At 44.3% G+C, this 24487-nt stretch overlaps 1 protein-coding gene across 1 annotated transcript in view; it reads right to left on the bottom strand.

Moving 5' to 3' along the window:
- Positions 1-24487, bottom strand: part of sh2d3ca (SH2 domain containing 3Ca) — an 83476-nt gene that overhangs the window by 42747 nt on the left and 16242 nt on the right. The window contains exons 3-4 of the mRNA XM_071349896.1: positions 18596-18815; positions 5413-5452 (exon numbers count right to left, since the gene is read on the bottom strand). Of these exons, the coding sequence (XP_071205997.1) occupies positions 5413-5452; positions 18596-18815 (260 nt within the window). The remainder of the gene's footprint in view (positions 1-5412; positions 5453-18595; positions 18816-24487) is intronic.

A 24487-nucleotide genomic window follows, 5' to 3' on the forward strand; every position in this document is an offset into this window, starting at 1 on the left:
CCTGGCCCGCAGACAGTGTGTGTACTGTGTACTGTGTATTGTGTATTTGTATTTTATTAGGATCCCCATTAACTGCTGCCATGATGATCAGCTGTGCAGTCAGACGAACACCCCTTTGGCCTCATCCCTCTCAACCATACAATTTTTCAATTTCTCTAACAGTCATTTTCTTAATGGGTGAATGCTTATTATTAACTGGAATAAGCAATTCCATAAATGCGTCAAGTGCAGTATCTGGTTGCTCCTCATTACACACCACAGCCCAGCAAATAATCTCCACATCTTCAACATAGGAATCACTACAAAACTTTGTGTGATCTCTTATACACTATATTAGGCCCAGCCTTTGGAACTTTGGTTTTCCTAGATATGACTACTATTTTATGATCACTACATCTGATGGATGTGGATACTGCTTTAAAGCAGATTTCTGCAGCGTTAGTAAAGATGTGATCCATACATGTGGACGATTTCATTCTTTTGCGGTTTGTAAATACCCTGCTAGGTTGACTGACACTAGTTACAGTTTGAAGCTTTTTCTTGAGTGGACAGATGAAAACCAATCAATATTTAGGTCACCCAGAAAATATACCCCTCTGTTGATATCACATACATTAACAAGCATTTCACATGTATTATCCAGATACTGACTGTGAGCACTTGGTGGTCAATAGCAACTTCCCACCAGAATAGGCTTTAGGTGAGGCAGGTGAACCGGTAGCCATATTACTTCAACAGTATTTAGCATGAGATCCTCTCTAAGCTTTACAGGCATATGACTCTGCATATAAACAGCCAATGATCGAAGCGAGTCTCCGAGAGAGCCGGTGTATGAACGCTTTCCGCTTCTAGCAAGTTATCGATTTCATGAACCTTCTCAGGCTACATATGTTAACGTAACACTCTCCTAGACTGCTTGATTTCTTCTACTGCTTCACAGCGGAGGTAGACATGACAGTGATATTTATAGATGAGCCAATAGTGCAGGGTTAACTGCTCACAGCGGGCGTTTTACTACGACACACCGCCTCGGTGATAAACAGTATAACTCTGGTTGGTAGACACACGACTGTAGCCGTCTGATCGACAACGGCATTTAGAGGAACATAAATGAGGTTACTTACATTATGACACACCCCTAGGAAAACGTATATATGCAGCAGCCCCGCGACAGTTCAGCGACACAACGGTAGGGATTACCTGAGCAGGGCTCAGTTTGCTAAGTGACGAAAACCCAAGACTATAAGAGACATGTTAGCAAGTCTAGCCCGGTCGATTTACACTCCCTCAGATCAATGAAGGCACAGGCCTAACTCAATCTGCCGTAGGACTCGGTGAAGCAATATCGCAGAAAGACTGTGTGTGTGTGTGTGTGTGTGTGTGTGTGTGTGTGTGTGTGTGTGTGTGTGTGTGTGTGTGTGTCTTGCGTAGCCTTATCATCACCGGCAGTAATACTGGAGAGAAACTATGGAGTGTGAACTGGAACCAGCTAGAACCCCACCCCCTATACCACCACTGCAGCTGAGCCCCTAAACTAGCACACACACACACACACACACACACACACACACACACACACACACACACACACACACACACACACACACACACACACACACACACACACACACACACACACACACACACACACACACACACACACACACACACACCATGCATGAGGCACACACTCTCCCAAGAAGCATGTGTGCCCACTCCGTATGCAGGCGGGCACGCACGCACACACACACACACACAGACGACACACACACACACACACACACACACTGATGAGGCTTCATTAAACCACCAGTGTGTCTTGTGCCAGACATATGTTAATTAACTGCATATAAAACAGCCCAACCTCTCCCTCCAGACCCATTATGCCCATACAAACCTACAAAAGATACAGTGTCAGAGGCACTCTCTAGGATTCTGTGCTATAATGCACACTCACAGACATACATCTAGGCCATATTCATATGTACCCTACACCACTCGGGCTCCCGAATGGCGCAGCGGTCTAAGGCACTGCATCTCAGTGCAAGAGGCGTCCCTCCAGGCACCCTGGTTCAAATCCAGGCTGTATCACAACCAACTGTGATTGGGAGTCCCATAGGGCAGGGCACAATTGGCCCAGCATTGTCTGGGTTTGGCCGGTGTGGGCAGTCATTGTAAATAAGAATTTGTTCTTAACTGGCTTGCCTAGTAAAATAAAAACTGTTAAAAAATAACTATACTTTATAACTATACTCTATACTTTAGAACTAACTACACTTTATATATCCATATATACACTACAGGCCATATTCAGTCGGATTCATGTCCACGTTTCCAGGATAAAAAGCTGAACCTACCTACCAAGTCGAGTTTCTTCCAGCATATGAAGAATGAGATTTAAAAACCACAATCTGTCATTTGTTTTTTCAGCAAAATGGCAGCCCCACCACTTTTTTTTGCTAAAAGCAGATTGCTGATTTAACTTCTTTGGGGTAGGGGGCAGTATTTTCACGTCCAGATGAAAAGCATGCCCAGAGTAAACGGCCTGTTACAAACCCATAAAAGCTAGAATAGGCATATTATTCATAGATTTGGATAGAAAACACTTTGAAGTTTCTAAAACTGTTTGAATGATGTCTGTGAGTATAACAGAACTCATATGGCAGGCAAAAACCTGAGAAAAGATCCAACCAGGAAGTGGGAAATCTAAGGTTGGTCGATTTTCAACTCAGCTCCTATTGAAGATACAGTGGGATATTGGTAATGTTGCACTTCCTAAGGCTTCCACTAGATGTCAACAGTCGTTAGAACCTTGTCTGATGCCTCTACTGTGAAGTGGGGCCGAAGGAGAGAGGAATGAGTCAGGTCTGCCATGAAGTGACCATGCTCTGACCATGCGTGTTCACGTGAGAGCGAGCTAATGTTCCAACCGAATACTCCGGTTGGAACATTATTGAAGAATTATGTTCATAACATCCTAAAGATTGATTCAATACTTCGTTTGTCATGTTTTTACGGACTGTAATATAACTTTTTGAACTTTTCGTCCGTACTTTCCGCTAGACCTGCCCGCGTGTCGTGAGTTTGGAAAGTGTACTGAACGCTAGAACAACAAGGAGGAATTTGGACATAAATGATGGACATTATCGAACTAAACAAACATTTATTGTGGAACTGGGATTCCTGGGAGTGCATTCTGATGAAGATCATCAAAGGTAAGTGAATGTTTATAATGTTACTTCTGACTTCTGTTGACTGCATTATATGGCGGCTATATTTGTGTCTTGATTGGGCTCTGAGCACCGACTCAGATTATTGCATGGGTTGCTTTTTTCGTAAAGCTTTTTTGAAATCTGACACAGCTGTTGCATTAAGGAGAAGTGCATCTAAAATTCCATGCATGACAGTTGTATCTTTTAGCAATGTTTATTATGAGTATTCCTGTAAATTGATGTGGCTCTCTGCAAAATCAAAAGGATGTTTTGTGACTTCTGAACGTAAGGCGCCAATGTAAACTCAGATTTTTGGATATAAATATGAACTTTACCGAATAAAACATACATGTATTGTGTAACATGAAGTCCTATGAGTGTCATCTGATGAAGATCATCAAAGGTTAGTGATTAATTTTATCTATATTTCTGCTTTTTGTGAATCCTCTATTTGGCTGGAAAAATGGCTGTGTTATTCTGTGAATAGGCACTCACCTAACATAATCGTTTGGTTTGCTTTCGTCGTAAAGCCTTTTTGAAATCGGACACTGTGGCTGGATTTACAACAAGTGTATCTTTAAAATGGTGTAAAATGCATGTATGTTTGAGGAATTTTAATTATGGGATTTCTGTTGTTTTGAATTTGACGCCCTGCAGTTTCACTGGCTGTTGAAGAGCTGGGACGCTACTGTCTCACGTACCCTAGAGAGGTTAATTCCCATTAATGTATTGATTGATTGAATAAAGCACTGTGCTTCCACCCAGTGTAAAACTTACACAGTCCAGGCCGGGCCAGTCCAGTCTAGTCTAGTCGAGTCCAGCCCAGCCCAGCCCAGCCCAGTCCAGCCCAGTTCAGGCCAGGCTGTCTTCTTCCCCCTGAGAGGTCTGTACCATAACACTGAACATTCAGGTCAAGTGTTTATTTAAACATAAGTGTCATAAATGTTTCAGAGAGAAGCGATGTTGTTGAGAAAACGAGGGACTGCAACACAGAGGGGAGGAGGGTGAGAGAGGAGGAGAGAGGAGAGCAGGAGGGAAGGAGGCTCAGAGGAGGGGAAGTGGGGAGGAGGAGAGGAAAGGGGAGGAGGGTGAGTATGGGTGTGTGAGGAAACTGGAAGGGGAGAGGTATCACTGCACAGAGAGCGATAGAGACTATATTACACCAGATGGATATATGGGTCAGTGTTAGTACTTTCTTCTGACACCAGTTCTTTTTGAGTTCCAACGAAAACAGACAATGGATCCCAAGTGTTCAGTCAGAACTGAGCACTTGTGTGGATGGATTCAACCCAGAAACCAGGCTTACAGTGTCACCTAGCAGCCTGGTCCTGAACTACACCCAGCACACTGGAACCCAGAAGTGCTGAAGCAGCACTGTTGACTTTGGATTACATTTCCTAAATGGCAGAATGAATTAGGCTAAAACGTTGAGAGAGATGCTGAAATGGGCATAATCGCAAAAGCGCAGGGACGTAATCAACTACAATTACATTTCAAAGACCACATTAAAATGGAAATCCAATGTAACTAGAGAAAAGGACTTATTTTTTCAAGACCCTCAAGTCTGAATTCTGCAGAGTACTACATTATGGTTTGTGAAGTCACTTACTTTAAAAGTAAGTTCAACTTAGATATTTATTTATTTTTTAAAGTTAAATACGCAAAACAAGAGAAAACTTGGAGAGTTTGGCTTGTGAAGGTATTCCACAACTTATTTGTTTAGAAACAAGGCCTTTGGCCAAGATCCTGCTTCCTGCTCGGTTGCCCATGGAAACAAACATCATTCCCCAGCAGCCGATCGACTGTAGCAGAGCAGAGCCGAGCAGAGCCGAGCGGGGGGGCACTGAGCCTCTTTGTGCTACTGATCCTAATTCAATTACAAACACTGGTCCTGGAGTCAGGAGCTCAACTACAGGTCCCCTTAAACTTCACTACAAAGCCAAAGCAGGGAGAGGAGATACACTCACACTGGTCCCCGAACCACACTAGAAAGACCAACTCATTGAACTCACCCTGATGCTAAATGGTTACCACTGCTCAGATGGGTTTTAGCTCTCAGTCCCTTCCTTTTCTCAGATGCTGAAGCCATTTCTGGGCCTTCTGAGTAGGAACCATGATGCTAGCAGAACCAGCCTACAAACTAACAGAAAGACATACTGTAGGAAGAATAAAAGTAAGGAAAGAAAAAAATAAGTCTTACCTTGACATGTTCACTCTTGTTGTCTATATGGCCCATGTGACTGTCGGGAAGAGGACAGAGAGAACTTGATCAATGTGTGTGCAGATGTACAATGATAAACATATACTGTACCACACACAGTGGGCATATTCCCCATGCAGAAGCTACAGTGTGTTTAACAGTATCTCAGGGGATAAGAGATCACATATCAGGGTCTCGTAGAGAAGCAGGGTACGATCCCTCAAATCTCAAGGGCCCCATAACATTTCCACATAACTTACATGAAGAGAGATCAAATGTCAAGGCCCCACGGTGGAGCTGGGAGGAGACATACTGTATAGGCCTCATGGTGCAGCTGTAGGCCCCACAGTGTAGCTAGATCATATGACCCTGGTAATTACATGCCCATTGAGGACAGAGTTCAAACACCCTGTTAGTTCTCATAGTACACACACACACACACACACACACACACACACACACACACACACACACACACACACACACACACACACACACACACACACACACACACACACACACACACACACACACACACACACACACACACACACACACACACACACAGAGAGGAGCTGTATGCCCAGTCACATCTCATTTCATTACATAGGCCCTGTAGCGGAGCTGGGCAATTCCCGATTTTTTTACTTTAAAATGTATGCCAAATAAAAACCATTTAAAAGTTTCAAAAAGTGTAATGACTCTCCTGATCGAGGATCCAAGGCCCCAGATCAGCTTGGCAAATGGCTGACATATAGCCAGACCGCTTTCTCTCCTACGGGAGAGGACAGGGGGGCTGGGCCGGTTTTATGACACCTCGCGCCAATCGTAAGTATCAACCAAAGGAATGCCTTTGTCCTCCAGGAAACTTTTGCCGCCAAAACTATAACGTCCAAAAAAGTGAATATTGGAACAATATTTCTAAGATAGGAATGGTATGAATGGTCAGTGGGGAGCTAAAGAATAATCACAACATATTGCTTTTCATTTTGTGATGTTATAAAAACTGTATAACCAAAATACTGTAATTTGAAGAGCTTTCACACTGTGTATGTCAGGTTTACATCCTTTACGTTGTGTAGGAAATACGAAGTATGATGAACCTATTTTTGTTAAGATAGGAATGCGATTTTAGTTTTCTAATGAGATCCTTGCACATTATGACCATTGCACATTAACTAAGCCACACCCCGAATGAAGTCAGAAGAGCGTGTCAGCGTGATGGAAACGCCCTTTTCGACCAGAGTGCTTAAAAGGACTTGCTAAGAATTAACTTACCAGACCAGCAGACGTGAAGCTTGAGCTAAACGTTACAAATGGTTGAAACTCCCAGACCAAAAGACGTGAGACCGTGGTCCACACGTTGAAATGGTTAGAAACTCAAACTCAACACGAATTGAAGAAGATAAACTCACTAGACCAAAACATTTACAGTCTGCAGCTGTGCATGTAAAGGGATCAAGAACTTTGACTATCTACCTGAGAAAGGAAGGAGAAGATCCCATATCAGACAATCATTGGTGCATCTGAAGATCTGTTCTGTTTGAACACCCCACGACAAGACCAGGAAAACTACGAAGGACATTGTGACCTCTGGGGGACAACCAGAGCCTTACACACATTGAGCCCTTCCCATGGAAGGACTGATTGGTTGAAACAGGGAGACGACGAACAAAGACATCTACACGTAAATACATTAAATGTCTTACCCAGACGGGCGGTGGTTCCTTTGCAAGGTATATGATTAATGTGAGAATAGTTATAGAATGTAGCCACGATAAATGTCCCTTTCTCTACAGTGCCTTGCAAAAGTATTCATCCCCCCTTGTCGTTTTTCCTATTTTGTTGCATTACAACCTGTAATTTAAATGGATTTTTATGTGGGTTTCATGTAATGGACAAACACAAAATAGTCCAAATTGGTGAAGTGAAATGAAAAAAATTACTTGTTTCAGAAAATTCTCAAAAATAAAAAACAGAAAAGTGGTGAGTTCATATGTATTCACCCCCTTTGCTATGAAGCCCCTAAATAAGATCTGGTGCAACCAATTACCTTCAGAAGTCACATAGTTAGTTAAATAAAGTCCACCTGTGTGCAATCCAAGTGTCACATGATCTGTCACATGATCTCAGTATATATACACCTGTTCTGAAAGGCCCAGAGTCTGCAACACCACTAAGCAAGGGGCACCACCAAGCAAGTGGTACCATGAAGACCAAGGAGCTCTCCAAACAGGTCAGGGACAAAGTTGTGGAGATGTACAGATCAAGGTTGGGTTATAAAAAATATCTGAAACTTTGAACATACCACAGAACAACGTTAAATCCATTATTAAAAAATGGAAAGAATATGGCACCACAACAAACCTGCCAAGAGAGGGCCGCCCATCAAAACTCACAGACCAGGCAAGGAGGGCATTAATCAGAGAGGCAACAAAGAGACCAAAGTTAACCCTGAAGGAGCTGCAAAGCTCCACAGCGGAGATTGGAGTATCTGTCCATAGGACCACTTTAAGTCGTACACTCCACAGAGCTGGGCTTTACGGAAGAGTGGCCAAAAAAAAGTCATAGCTTAAAGAAAAAAATAAGCAAACACGTTTGGTGTTCGCCAAAGGCATGTGAGAGACTCCCCAAACATATGGAAGAAGGTACTCTGGTCAGATGAGACTAAAATTGAGCTTTTTGGCCATCAAGGAAAATGCTATGTCTGGCGCAAACCCAACACCTCTCATCACCCCGAGAATTCTATCCCCACAGTGAAGCATGGTGGTGGCAGCATCATGCTGTGGGAATGTTTTTCATCGGCAGGGACTGGGAAACTGGTCAGAATTGAAGGAATGATGGATGGCGCTAAATACATGGAAAATCTTGTTGAAACCTGTCTTCCAGAGATTTGAGACTGGGACGGAGGTTCATCTTCCAGCAGGACAATGGCCCTAAGCATACTGCTAAAGCAACACTTGAGTGGTTTAAGGGGAAACATTTAAATGTCTTGGAATGGCCTAGTCAAAGCTCAGACCTCAATCCAATTGAGAATCTGTGGTATGACTTAAAGATTGCAGTACACCAGCAGAACCCATCCAACTTGAAGGAGTTGGAGCAGTTTTGCCTTGAAGAATGGGCAAAAATCCCAGTTGCTAGCTTATAGAGACATACCCCAAGAGACTTGCAGCTGTAATTGCTGCAAAAGGTGGCTCTACAAAGTATTGACTTTGGGGGGTGAATAGTTATGCACGCTCAAGTTCTGTTTTTTTTTCTTATTTCTTGTTTGTTTCACAAGAAAAATATTTTGCATCTTCAAAGTGGTAGGCATGTTGTGTAAATCAAATGATACAATGATTAATAAGTGACTGTTATCGATATATCTTATATATATCATCTTGAGTTTAATTCAGGAAATGGTAACACGTTAAACAACTTCTTCCGTGGTGCTCCAAATTCCTACTGAGTTAATTGTTACATGATTAATTTAAATCGGGTAACAATTAAACATAGTTAGTTTATTCAATAAACAACAGTCATCACATTAATCAAAGTCACATCACGACAAAACTCTGTTAAACATCTGCTCTGAATTAAGATTTAAAGTAAATTAAATTAAAAGGATTTACACCTGGTAACAGAATTACGGTAGCAGAATGACATCATGGTTCCCTTATTTGGACAACACAGAAATGCATAATTCTGGATATGAATGTCATTCTCTTCATGGTGATGTGGGTCGTACAACCAATTAGGTACCTTTTGAGAAGTAAAACATGCAACAAAAAAATAAAAAGGGATTTCACAAAATGTTTACATTCCGCCATAAAGAGCACATTTTCCCATTTCTACAGGTTAAATAAAAAAGAACGACTATTGTAAATACCTATTAAGTGCCAAATAAAATAACAGGGTTGACCGTAACAGATTTCTTCTTAAATCAGCCATATGTGCAACAGGGAGTGGCAATTGCATGCAAGCTTCACCCCAAAAAATTGAATTGTTAAAACGATTCTAGCCTAATAAATAATGATGTTCAGAAATGACTGTCAAAGCAACAAAATAACTAGGGATTTACTATGATGGAGAAACTTGGAGTTATTTGGAGATAAGTGACAAAGGGTTGATGGAGGGACATGTCAAAGTGCTGCATTTTGGCAATTTAACTAGCCTTTATTCATATAAAATAAATTGGATTTATTGATTTCTCCATGTGGTCTATATTAAAAGGGCACTTAATATAACAGGCATTTAAATTCAATGTTGGTGCACAACGTCTACTTAAAATATCAAAGGGAAGCAAAAGGCACTCTTTTCATGGAATGACGCAGGTAGAAATATGCAATATCATCCTTTGCATATATGGGTATTATTCTACACACATTCTACATGTTATTATTCTAATGAGCTCCGCACCCAAACAAGACCAAATTTGGTTGGTCCGGACCAAATCTGAAACCAATCATAGATGTCTATGTTTCACAAGTTTGGACATCACAGCACAGCACAGTAGAGTAAAATAGACTACAGTATAGTACATTATACTGTACTCTACGCCAGTGTGCTCTACTGTCCTGTGCTGAACTATACTCTACTTTTCTGTACTCTACTGTATTGTACTAATCTATACTCTACTGTGCCTCACTGTACTGTGCTGTACTTTCCCAAAAAATGACACCTGGGGACATTGAAATCAAGGCCAGAGCGGACTGACCACATCCAGTGTCGGGTCGGTGTGGATCCTGGCTACAGTAAATGGAAAGAGAGGGGGCTCATGGGTAGGTGTCAGTAAGAGCTGGGAGAGATAACGAGAGATACCGAGAGATAACGAGAGATAACGAGAGAGAGAGAGAGAGATTTTGTTACGTTACTGTCAGGATTTGGTCACTAGATGCCCCCATTGCGCCTTTTTGAACCTTTTGTTTTTTCCCTTGTTCTAGTTATTATTTGCACCTGTGCCTCGTTTCCTTGTAGGTATTTAAACCCTTAGTGTTCCTTAGTTCTGTGCTCTGTGTTTGTATGTTAGCACCCAGCCCCAGCCATGCTGTGAACATATATTTCTCTAGTTGGATTTTCCTGAGGTACTCTGGTTTTGTTCTTGTTTATTTTTGATTATTCTTTTGAGGTTTGTTTTTCCCTGCTGTTCTTACCACTTTGTGGATTTTCATTGTATCTTGGAGGATATTCATTTTTTCTCTTGGCATTACTTTTGACGTTGTGGATTTATATTTTTTGCCTGAAGATCTTTTACCTTGATTAAACCACCGTCTCTAGTACTGCTGTGTCTGCCTCATCTTCTGGGTTCTGCCGACTATTAGTGACTGTTTCTCACACCGGGTCCTGACAGTTACAGCCTTATTCTTAGATGGATTAAAGTTTGGAACCACCAAGACTCTTCCTAGAGCTGGCCGCCCGACCAAACGGAGGAGCAGGGCCTTGGTCAGAGAGGTGACCAAGAACCTGATGGTCACTCTGACAGAGCTCTAGAGTTCCTCTGTGGAGATGGGAGAAACTTCCAGAAGGACAACCATCTCTGCAGCACTCCACCAATTAGGCCTTTATGGTAGAGTAGCCAGACGGAAGCCACTCCTCAGTAAAAGGCCCATGACAGCCCGCTTGGAGTTTGCCAAAAGGAACCTAAAGACTCTCAGACCATGAGAAACAAGACTCTCTGGTCTGAGGAAACCAAGATTGATCTCTTTTGCCTGAATGCCAAGCGTCACGTCTGGAGGAAACCTGGCATCATCCCTACAGTGAAGCATTGTGGTGGAAGCATCATGATGTGGGGAGGGTTATCAGCTGCAGGGTCTGGGTGACTAGTCAGGATCGAGGCAAAAATTAACGGAGCAAAGTGCAGAGAGATCCTTGATGAAAACCTGCTCCAGAGCCAACAGTACAACGACCCTAGGCACACAGCCAAGACAAAGCAGGAGTGGCTTAGGGACAAGTCTCAATGTCCTTGAGTGGCCCAGCCAGAGCCCAGACTTGAACCTGATCGAACATCTCTGGAGAGACCTGAAAATAGCCATGCAGCAACGCTCCCCATCCGACCTGACAGAGCTTGAGAGGATCTGCAGAGAAGAGCGGGGGAAACTCTCCAAATACAGGTGTTCCAAGCTTGTAGTGTCAAACCCAAGACGACTGAAGGATATAATCGCTGCCAAAGGTGCTTCAAGAAAGTACTTAGTATAGGGTATGAATACTTATGTAAATGTGATATTTCAGTCATTTATTTATATATATTTTTTATTCATAAAAACCCGTTTTTGCTTTGTCGTTATGGGGTATTGTTTGTAGATTGATGAGGAAAATCTATTTAATCAATTTTAGAATAAGGCTGCAATGTAACAAAATGTGGAAAAAGTCAAGGGGTCTGAATACTTTCCGAAGGCACTGTATGTGGGGTTTTGGAAACAGGATTACAAGGCAATGTTTCTTAAACTTACAGAAGGCAGAACATTTATTTGGCTGTGATGTATTTCTAATAACAGAAACATATTACTTATGCCACAATTATTTGATGAAAATGATTGAAAAATGTATCTGTGCTTTCATTTCCCCAAAATATAGACTCTTTGATTCCATTTGACACCTAATTTGATAAGCTCCTATGAACTTCACAGTAAGCGTTTCACAGTAAGGTCTACACTTGTTGTATTCGGCGCATGTGACAAATAAAGTTTGATTTGATTTGGTGCTCACGGGTCCTTTTACATGGAAATGACCAGCTACACTACACATGTTCACAGTGAACCAAGATCAAACAGTGACGGCAGAGCAGAGCTGGGATTTTGGAAATCCTAAGCATGAAACACACAGAGAATATGACTGCCTATAGACTGCCGATAGGTACTCATCACAGTAGGAGGTCGTTCATTATCATGCTAGAACCAAAAAACGTACCTGCTGCGTACCGACCTGGTACAGACGAACCTGACGTTTCTACTTGTAGAATCGCTGTGCTCGGCAGTGGCCGACAACTTGACTTTGAGCCAATCAGAGAGCACGAATCCTCCACGTGGGGGAGCTGACAGGAGTGGCAAGAAAAAGAGGGCACTTTTTTCTGGTCTAATCCACCACATTTTCATCAAGATTGATCTAATTAAAAAAATAAAGCTGCATAACACTTTTTTTTCTTAAGCAAGTCTTTACGTCTTTTACGTCTACCTACTGTTCCCGAAATGGCAGCTTCTTGTCATAGTCGCTAGCTACACTGTATGTGGCTATTCAGAATCACAACAACACACAGACTTCTACCCAATTGAAGAGTGCACATCGTTTTCGTGGCGTTGTCAGCTAACCCGTCTATACCGGTGGCCATCTGGTTAGTATCAACAAGGGCTTTCTACAACAACAGCAGCATTAGCGCAGCTAGCTAGCTAGCTGACACTGACTAGACCATAAAGCACCATACATGGAAATGCATTGCCAAACAACGCCGCTGCCACCTTCCGGTTTGGAGTATTTGTAACGAGGCTGAGCGGCTGACGACTTCAAGGTCTTTGCTGTGTGAACACAAATTGACTGCCGACACTCTGTTCAGAGGTGCTGAGTGGCAAGCAAACGTTTGACAACCCTACAGGTGTGTCTGAGCTCTTATAGGCCTTGTGGTGGAGGCGGGGAGCTTGACTGGGAATTGTGTTTAGGCCGCACACCAGTTTACCATGGATGACCACCATCGTTAAAGCGAGAAAGAGCCTATTTTCCACTACCTTCTTGCCTGTAATTGACTATGGCGACACATTGTATATGTATGCACCTGTAGTGTCATTTTGTATGCTGGACACTGTGTACCATGGGCCGCTGAGGTTTGTTACAAACTCTAAAGCGCTCAAACATAAATAAATCATCTCCAAAACTCTCACCCATCACTGTACCCTCTATATGATAGTGAGCTGGCCTTCCTTAGATCTTTGGAGACTAAGTCATTGGTACATTTTTATTTATAAAGGCCATACTGACACAGCTCCCATTTTACCTGTGTACATACGGTACATTGTCAAGCAGACTAATGACAAATATCGCCTACACTCACAGGACTGTAATTCTCCTTGACTTGAGACTACAGGAGCTTGTCTCCTTGAATGGTTTTAAAGCTAGGGTAAAATCTATGGTGGAAAATGTATTGGGGGGCCATCAATGTTTTGACCCCTAGTTAAACCACTCCTCACAAAACCTACGTGTGTCACGATCGTCGTAAGAAGCAGACCAAAGCGCAGCGTGGTTTGAATACATTATTCTAAGTTGAATGAAGAACACTTAAACAAAAACAAGAAAACGAATAAGACGAACGTGACCGCCATATAAACACTGTGCAAACATGCAACATAACATAGACAATAACCCACAACCCACAATACAAAACAGGCTACCTAAATATGGTTCCCAATCAGAGACAACGCAAAACACCTGTCTCTGATTGAGAACCATATCAGGCCAAACACATAGAAATAGACAAACCAGACATACAACATAGAATGCCCACTCAGTTCACACCCTGACCAAACAAAACATAAAACATACAAAGCAAACTATGGTCAGGGCGGGACAGTACCCCCCCCCTCAAGGTGCAGACTCCGGCCGCAAACCTAAACCTATAGGGGAGGGTCTGGGTGGACATCTGTCCGCGGTTGCGGCTCCGGCGCGGGACGTGAACGCCACTCCACCATAGTCATAACCCGCTTTGGTGGCGCCTCTGGAACGGGGACCCTTGCAGCGAGTCCCGGACTGAAGACCATCGTAGAGGGCGCCACTGGACGGAGGGGCAGCTCAGGACTGAGGGGCAGCTCAGGACTGAGGGGTAGCTCAGGACTGAGGGGTAGCTCAGGACTGAGGGGTAGCTCAGGACTGAGGGGCAGCTCAGGACAGGGGCAGCTCCGGACTGAGGGGCAGCTCCGGACTGAGGGGCAGCTCCGGACTGACGGGCAGCTCCGGACTGACGAGCAGCTCAGGACTGACGGGCAGCTCAGGACTGACGGGCAGCTCCGGACTGACGGGCAGCTCCGGACTGACGGGCAGCTCCGGACTGACGGGCAGCCCCGGACTGAGGGGCAGCTCAGGACTGAGGGGCAGCTCAGGACTGAGGGGCAGCTCCGGACTGAGGGGCAGCTCCGGACTGAGGGGCAGCTCCGGACTGAGGGGCAGCTCCGGACTGAGGGGCAGCTCCGGACTGAGGGCAACTCCGGACTGAGGGGTAGCTCAGGACTGGCGGGCGGCTCTGGCAGCTCCTGACTGGCGGGCGGCTCTGGCAGCTCAGGACCGACGGGCGGCTCTGACGGCTCAGGACAGACGGGCGGCTCTGACGGCTCAGGACAGACGGGCGGCTCTGACGGCTCAGGACAGACGGGCGGCTCTGACGGCTCAGGACAGACGGGCGGCTCAGGCGGCGCTGGACAGACGGGACAGACACCGTTACCATCAATTCAGGACCGTGGACAGAAGACTACCGTCAGTCAGCGTGATGAAAGGACAACATTTGTGGTGCTGCAAATTTCAGCACCACCGGAGTGGACAGCCAGGACAACAGGAGCACTGCGCCAGGACTCACCTCAGAGCACAACCAATTAGGCTACATTGGTCATTGTCCCTATACCCATCAAATAACAAACAAAGCTGTATATCTCTCAATAGCAATTCCACCCACAAAAGCAAGTAGCCTAATGACATTAAGAATCACAGATCAATCTAAAAGACGCACTGAAGGAGCCTCCTGAGTGGCGCAGCTGTCTAAGGCACTGCATCGCATCGCTAGATGTGTCACTACAGACCCAGGTTCGATCCCATGCTGTGTCGCAGCCGGCCGCGACTAGGAGACCCAAGAGGCAGTGCACAATTGGCCCAGCGTCGTCCGAGTTAGGGGAGGGTTTGGCCGGCCGGGATGTCCTTGTCCCATCACGCTCTAGCAACTCCTTGTGGCGGGCTGGGCGCATGTACGTTGACTTCAGTTGCCAGTTGTAAGGTGTTTCCTCCGACACATTGGTGCGGCTGGCCTGCTTCCACTGGCTGAGTTTTGGTTAGATAGCAGGTCGTCAGGTGCTAGTGGCTGGGGTAACGGAGGTGCAGGTGCTTATTGTGATGTTACCCTCATGTTGCTGGTGCCAGGCCCTGGCTCTTTTCGATCTTGTTGGTCAGCAGGCGGAGTGGGGGATGGGCGATTATTACATTTGATGCTAGGCTCCTCAACCTCAGTGGTTGGGGCTGTTGCAGGCTGGTCGCTGAGCTTGGCATCGCTCTTGACATGGTGGTCCTCAGTCTTTTTTTTGCTCTTGGTGCCCATCTATTTTCGGCTGATCAAAGCTTAGCCAACTAGCTATAATTGTTCAGCGCGCCACTACCAAAACCTAACGTAGCTGGCCTATTATTAGCTGTAGCTGTCTGCAAAAGTGAACAACATTTTCCTCTCTCTGTCAAAAAAAAACCTGCCCTGAGATCCCATGAGCTTCCTAAACAAGGTAATTGCCCAATCAGAATGCATTTTAACTACTAAATATTACATTATTACATCCCCCCTCCCTCACTCCTCCTCAGATCATGAGTGCACACCCGGCATATAGTCTCTGTCCTGGTCTGCGTTACTGGCAGGCCTGGCAGCGCTACATTGGCAAAACCGGGCAGGTTAATTCATATACTCCTTATTTTGTTTATGGGGAAACAAAACTGGGGGAGGCACAAATTCTATCTGGGAGGTCCATGCTTGGCTTTGCCACCCCGTAGAGCTAGCACTCTGTTTATTGTCATGACACAGCGCAGCGGAGATAAAGATTTTGCACAAACCTGTCACTCAATCATGTGAACTTTATTGCTATTCTTATATAGGGACATAAAACTAAAACTGAGGGCGCACAAGCCCCCTTTTGCCCCCTCGTGGAACCAGGCCCATTAAGTAGGCTTGATTGTGTTAAACAGACAAGGGCAGTGCCTCAAAATGGCCTATGCCTGGGACTTATCACTAAATTCACCCCTGCACACACACGTACACACACACACCCTGTGTAACACAATCCATGTAGTAAATCACAGCACTATCACGCCTCAGACATGGAAGTTGAGTAGACTATAACCAGGGAAAAGTCACTGGGACAAGTTCCAGACCCCTCAGACCCCTCAGAGCCTGATAGACACAACATGACAGCCAGACTATCACCCAGGCCTGCCCCCAACCCATTTCCTCTCTCACACAGTGTCAGTGACATCCTCACGTTTACACACATACACACACACACACACACACACCAAAAATACCCTTTAGGGGCAGAGATTGATTCTGACAATAAGGGGGCTCTCTGTGTCAAGCCTAATGATAAAACAATTCCCCCAACAGCCTTGCATTAGACTCACTAGACCAGTGGTTCCCAAACTTTGTATTGTCCCGTACCCCTTCAAACATTCAACCTCCAGCTGTGTACCCCCCTCTAGCACCAAGGTCAGCGCACTCCCAAATTTAGTTTTTTTGCCATCAATGTAAGCCTGCCACACACACACTATACGATACATTTATTAAACATAAGAATGTGTGTGAGTTTGTCCCAATCCGGCTCGTGGGAAGTGACAAAGAGCTGCTATTGGACCAGGGCACAAATAATAATATAATAATAATAATCATTTTGCTCTTTATTTAACCATCTTACATATAAAACCTTATTTGTTCATCGAAAATTGTGAGTAACTCACCGCAGGTTAATGAGAAGGGTGTGCTTGCAAGGATGCACATAACTCTGCAATGTTGGGTTGTATTGGAGAGAGTCTCAGTCTTAAATCATTTTACACACACAGTCTGTGCCTGTATTTTGTTTTCATGCTAGTGAGGGCCGAGAATTCACTCTCACATAGGTACGTGGTTGCAAAGGGCATCAGTGTCTTAACAGCGTGATTTGCCAAGGCAGGATACTCTGAGCGCAGCCCAATCCAGAAATCTGGCAGTGGCTTTTGATTAAATTCTATTTTCACATAACCGCTTGTTGCAATTTCGATGAGGCTCTCTTGTTCAGATATTGGTAAGTGGACTGTAGGTTAGGGCATGGAAGGGATAATGAATTCAGTTGTTTGTTTCATCCGTTTCGGGAAAGTGCTCAGGTGCTTCGCTATATCACATTTGACATTGTCCGTAAGTTTGAGTTTATTTGCACACAAAAAATCATACAATGATGGAAAGACCTGTGTGTTGTCCTTGTTAATGCAGACAGAGAAGATATAGTTGCGGAAAATCCCTGTAATCCTAGATTCAGATCATTCAGACAAGAAAAAACATCACCCAGATAGGCCAGTCGTGAGAAACTCGTCATCATGCAAGCGGTCACCTAAATGTATAGCTCCGTTGGAAAATATAAATGAACTGTTTGAAAATGTGAATTTTTGGGGGGGCATGCCCCCGACGGCATTGCGCGTACCCCAGTTTGGGAATACCTGCACTAGACAAAGAAGTCACAGAAATGAAGCGATATCATTGACTTACACAACAAATAAAGTTGTTCAAGCAAAGTTATCGCATAAGAGTTATTTAATGCTATTCTTTACCTTTTCGCAAATTGAAAAAAGGGCCCACGATTTTCTCACCCAACCATGGTCAGTAAAGAGTTCTGCTGCACACGAATCAATTCCTTTCTGATGGTCTGTTCACCGGCAACTTGCCGCAAGTGGACTGACTGGCTGTTGGAATCGGGTTTGAATAGTGAACGGAGGATGCTCGAGATGATAGCACCACCCTTTGCGTCACTGTTTGCATTCCAGGACGTCTTTACTGCAGTCGTGCTGCGCATCTTAGAAGATTGCTGCTATAGTAATGCTGCTATACCCGTGTCCCTTTTGCAACACTTTTACTATTGATCAATACAAGTTTGAGACACATTTTGCCATAGTCTCAAAAGTAAGTTTAGGATAGGTTAGAACTCGAACTCTGTGATATTTATATTCTCCTATAGGCCTTCCTGTAAAGGAGTGACATCATGAAGAATGCAGAATGTCCTCGAGCACAGAAAGACACACTATTTTCTTTCAAAGGCCAGGGGAGCTTAGTCATCAGTCTGTCTGTAGTCTGTACAGAGGCATCCAGACATCTTAGAAGTGTATATATCACAGATAATAGAGTTCTATATGTTTGATCTACACAAATAGACAGTAATTAGGAATCAGTCTGCTGTAGTACAGTTTTTCCACATCTAAAATGGCAGTTATGGTTGATATTCAATAAAATAATAAACCTCACCTGTCCACAGGTTTAACAGCTTGGCTTTCCGTCTGAAGACCCTCTCCCAGGTCTCTATCACTCGAACCACTGGAGGCCCTCTCGGGCAGGAGGCTGGAGTTACTGTCTGTACCCAGGTTATCGGCTCTCTTCATGGGGAGGCCCTCCTCGATCTGATGGGTGACAAGGGTGCCAGGCTGCTGCAAGCTTTTCTTTGGAAGCTTGGGGGTTGGAGATGGCTCTGTGTGAATAGTTTAGTTTATTAGGATCCCCATTAGCTACTGCACGTGCGGAAACTCTTCCTGGGGTCCACATAAAATTTACAATTACACGACAAAGTACAGAACAAGAACTACATAAGATATTACATTAAATTCTAAATAAAAGCTATATTGGTAAGACACCAAGAGACAACAAAAATACTATTTTAACTATATTCATATACACTGAACAAAAATATGAACGCAACAAGCAACAATTTCAAAGATTTGACTGAGTTACAGGAAATCAGTCAATTTAAATGAATTCATTAGGCCTTTATCTAGGGATTTCACATGACTGGGAATACAGATATGCATCTGTTGTTCACAGATACCTTTAAAAAAAAGTAGGGGCATGGATCAGAAAACCAGTCAATATCTGGTGTGACCATCATTTGCCTCATGCAGCGCGACACATCTCCGTTATATAAAGTTGATCAGGCTGTTGATTGTGGCCTGTGGAATATTGTCCCACTCCTCCTCAATGGCTGTGCGAAGTTGCTGGATATTGGCGGGAACTGAAACACGCCGTCGTACACGTCGATTCAGAGCATCTCAAACATGCTCAATGGGTGTCATGTCTGGTCAGTATGCAGGCCATGGAAGAACTGGGACATTTTCAACTTCCAGGAATTGTGTACAGATCTTTGTGACATGGGGCCGTGCATTATTATGCTGAAACAAGGTGATGGCGGCGAATGAATGGCATGACAACGGGCCTCTGGATCTCATCACGGTATCTCTGTGCGTTCAAATTGCCATCGCTAAAATGTAATTGCGTTCATTGTCCATAGCTTATGCCTGCCCATGCCATAACCCCAGTGCCACCATGGGGCACTCTGTTCACAACATTGACATCAACAATCCGCTCACCCACACGACTCTGTCAGCCATCTGCCCGGTACAGTTGAAACCGGGATTCATCCATGAAGAGCACACTTCTCCAGTACCCTGGTGAGAACGACGAGCACTCCGATTAGCTTCCCTGAGACGGTTTCCGACAGTTTGTGCAGAAATTCTTCAGTTGTGCAAACCCACAGATTCATCAGCTGTCCGGGTGGCTGGTCTCAGACGATCCCGCAGGGGAAGAAGCCAGATATGGAGGTCCTGGGCTGGCGTGGTTACACGTGGTCTGCCGTTGAGGCCTGTTGTACATACTGCCAAATTCTCTAAAAACGACTTTGGAGGGGGCTTATGGTAGATTATTGATATGCCACACCTATCAGGTGGATGGATTATCTTGGCAAAGGAGAAATGCTCACTAACAGGGATGTAAACAAATTTGTGCACAAAAGCTTTTGTGCGTATGGAGAAAAATAAATCTGGGATCTTAAATTTCAGCTCATGAAACATGGGACTAACACTTTACATGTTGCGTTGATATTTTTGTTGAGTGTACCTATATACAGTACAGTTAAATTAGATCTTTAGAAAGAGGAGAGTTACTGTGATACTATATACAAGCTAAACTTGCTTTTTGCCTGAATAACCTCTGGTGGCAGAGCATTCTACGATGACATGGTTTTATACATACCTGATGGACGCATTAAATTCGTTTTTGTTTTGGATATCGTGAAGAAACCTCTAGTGGTGTGTCTGGTGGGGTATGTACAGTTGAAGTCGGAAGTTTACATACACCTTATTCAAATACATTTAAACTCAGTTTTTCACAATTTCTGACATTTAATCCTAGTAAAAATGCCCTGTTTTAGGTCAGTTAGGATCACCATTATATCCATTTGGAAGACCCATTTGCGACCAAGCTTTAACTTCCTGACTGATGTCTTGAGATGTTGCTTCAATATATCCACATCATTTTCCTGCCTCATGATGCCATCTATTTTGTGAAGTGCACCAGTCCCTCCTGCAGCAAAGCACCCCCACAACATGATGCTGCCACCCCCATGCTTCATGGTTGGGATGGTGTTCTTTGGCTTGCAAGCCTCCCCCTTTTTCCTCCAAACTTAACGATGGTCATTATGGCCAAACAGTTCTATTTTTGTTTCATCAGACCAGAGGACATTTCTCGAAAAAGTATGATCTTTGTCCCCACGTGCAGTTGCAAACCGTAGTCTGTCTTTTTATGGTGGTTGTTACGTTCCCCAGTTTCTGTGTTGTGGTTTTGTTTGCATGTGTGTGTTTCAGGATGGATTACTGAAATTCCCCCAAGCAGCTGATTGGTCGGCCCCATTGATGATTGGAGCTGTCCCCGCAATCTCGTCAGAAACAGCTGTCTTCAATTACCTACTCCTTCTGAAGCTATATAAGCCAGTGTTCTGTTGCTCAAAAGAGAGATGATTGCTATGTCCTGTGTTGGTTGTTATGTCCTATGTTGGTTGTTGTTGAGAGAGAGCTTATCAGTATGTCCTGTGTTTGTCAATAGGATGATTTCTTTTTTTTTACATTGTTTGTGTTACTCCTAGGGAGTGCTTAGGCAAGAGGCCTGCGGGAATACATAAGGTAGAAGACAATGCACCGAGTATCCCTTCTGCAATGCCGACAGTTTTTACGGGGGTAAAAACTATGGCAGGGGAAAGTGAAATCGCGCCCCAATTACATGACATTTTTTTGTCTGTCACCCCCGAGAAGGTGACTGAATGTCAAAAGGGAGACCCCAGTCTTCGCAAGTGTTTTGCTTCAGTAATTTCCATTGAGGAAGCTAAAACTAGAGAGACCGCCTGCTTTAAGGAAGCAGGAGTATTGATTCGTAAATGGGCAGCTCATGACACCAATTAAATGATAAAGACCCCAGATCACAGGCGTTCTTCCCGTGTGCCATGTTAACATGCTGAAAGCATATGTGTGTGACTCTCCCAACAGTTCCTCAGGTAATCTGGTCCAGCCCGCCATCTCCAGTGTGGCTGCGGTGGTGCTGAAGCCTGGCTGGGACCTTAAGGAGGATGTGTGTGAGTTACGCCATACGATACAGCAGTGTGAACGCTTATGTAATTCACAGATGCTGAAGAAGTTACACTCTCAAATGGAACATTTGGAAGACGATCAAACTAATGATCTTATCCTATTGATAAGTCGTTTTCTCAATGTGTTTCAGGACGTTCCAAGTCGCACGTCCATCTTGGAACATGAGGTGGATGTAGGGAACGCTGCTCCTATACGTCAGCATCCGTACCGGGTTAATGCAAAGAAAAGGGAGGTAATGAGAAGTGAGGTAGCTTATTTATTACAGAATGACATGGCACAACCCAGTAACAGCTCCTGGAGTTCGCCATGTATTCTTGTTCCTAAGCCTGACGGTACGTCCCGCTTATGTACGGACTATTGTCGTGTAAATGCAGTTACAAAGTCTGATTCTTTTCCTCTACCTCGCTTAGATGACTGCATTGATAGAATTGGCTCTGCTGCTTACGTAAGTAAGTTAGATTTGTTAAAAGGTTATTGGCAGGTGCCTCTGACCTCTCGCACATCGGACATCTTGGCTTTCATTACGCCAGAACTTCATACAATACACTGATGTCATTTGGCATGTGTAATGAACCTGTTACTTTTCAGCGCCTAGTTAACATTCTGTTCGCTGATGTGCCAAATTGTACTGCTTACCTTGACGATGTGGTGATTCATTCGTCTACTTGGTCTGATCATCTCGCCACCTTAAAGCGTGTTTCAGCGGTTGGAGAATGCTTCTTTAACCCTCAATTTGGCCAAGTGTGAGTTTGGGAAGGCTACCGTGACTTAGGGAAACAAGTGGGACGAGGTCAAGTGCGCCCAGTAACTGGCAAAGTGGAAGCAATTGTTGCTTTCCAAGCTCCCTCGATTCGCCGCCAGTTGCGCAGATTCCTGGGGATGGTAGGGTACTATCGTACATTCTGTAAGAATTTCTCTACGGTAGTAGCTCCCCTCAAATCTCTGCTTAGTCCCAAGGTACCATTTAAGTGGTCCCAGGACTGTAACTATGCTTTAGAGTCCAGCAAAGCGCTACGTTGTAGTGCCCCAGTGCTTGCTGCCCCCAACTTTGACAAACCTTTTAAGTTTGAGGTAGACACTAGTATAGTGGGGGTGGGTGCGGTTCTCTTGCAGGAAGATGAAGAGGGAGTGGACCGGCCAGTCAGTTTCTTCTCCCGTAAGTTCAACTCGTGTCAGTCAAGGTGCTCCACCATTGAACAAGAAACGCTGGCTTTATTGCTAGCCTTACAGTTCTTTGAAGTATATGTGGGCTCCAGTGCCTTGCCTGTACTGGTCTTCACGGACCATAATCCTTTAGTGTTTTTGAAGCAAATGTACAATCAGAACCTGATTGTACATTTGACAATCAGAACATCTGATTGTACAAGGATACAATGTACAGAAAGTATGTTACGGGTTCGGCGAATGTGGTTGCCGACGCTCTATCACGGGTTTAGTAACTGGGGATGGGTTAGGTTTTGATATTGTAAACTATGTTTGCATGTTTGTAACGCTCGTCGTATGGTGGAAGAGAGGAGGACTAAGGCGCAGCGTGGTAAATGTTCATGATGAATTTTAATGAAGATCCAACAAACAGAACACTGACAAAATACAAAACGACGTGAACAAATGAACGAAAACAGTACCGTGTGGTGAACAAACACAGACACGGCAACAATCACCCACAAACAAACAGTGAAAACAGGCAACCTTAATATGGTTCCCAATCAGAGACAATGACAAACACCTGCCTCTGATTGAGAACCATATTAGGCCAAACAATAAACCCAACATAGAAACACATAACATAGAATGCCCACCCAGCTTACGTCCTGACCAACTAAACAAAGACTGAACAAAGGAAATAAGGTCAGGAACGTGACAATGTTTTGTGGTGGGTGTGTTACGTTCCCCAGTTTATGTGTTGTGGTTTTGTGTTTCAGGATGGATTCCTGAAATTCCCCCAAGCAGCTGATTGGTCGGCCCCATTGATGTTTGGAGCTGACCCCGCCCTCTCGTCAGAAACAGCTGTCTTCAATTACCGACTCCTCCTGAAGCTATATAAGCCAGTGTTCTGTTGCGCAGAAGAGAGCTGATTGGTATGTCCTGTGTTTCTGTTATTCTGTTTCATTTGTTCCCAGGGGGGAAGGGGAAGGCACCTAGGGAGTGCTTTTTATTTATTTACTGTCTATACACACACTAGGTAAGACCTGGGCGGACCACCCCCTGTATTTTGGTTAGCGCACCAGGTGGTGCTAAGATGGATAAGTAGTGGGTAGGCAGGTAAGGTAGGAGAAGGGGCTTTGACATTTACTTTCTTTGCTTTGGTTCCGTTCAGCCCCTTTTCCCAAAAATGTACCGTGTGATGGAATAAATTCCCAGTAAACAGTAAATTCTCTGCCTTTGTCATCCTTACTCGCACCTACAATCCCATACCTCTTTCACTCCACGGGGAGTTGAGTTGTAGCAGGGTGTTGCGTTCCCTCTTCCTAGAGGCGTACGTAACAGCGGTTTTGGAGCACTGGCTTCTTCCTTGCTGAGCGGCCTTTAAAGTTATGTCGATATAGGACTCGTTTTACTGTGGATATAGATACTTTTGTACCTGTTTCCTCCAGCATCGTCACGAGGTCCTCTGCTGTTCTGGGATTGATTTGCACTTTTCACACCAAAGTACGTTCATCTCTAGGAGACAGAACATGTCTCCTTCCTGAGCGGAATGATGTCTGCGTGGTCCTATGGTGTTTATACTTGG

The sequence above is a fragment of the Salvelinus alpinus genome, chromosome 18 (genome assembly GCF_045679555.1).
Source record: "Salvelinus alpinus chromosome 18, SLU_Salpinus.1, whole genome shotgun sequence".
NCBI lineage: Eukaryota > Metazoa > Chordata > Actinopteri > Salmoniformes > Salmonidae > Salvelinus > Salvelinus alpinus.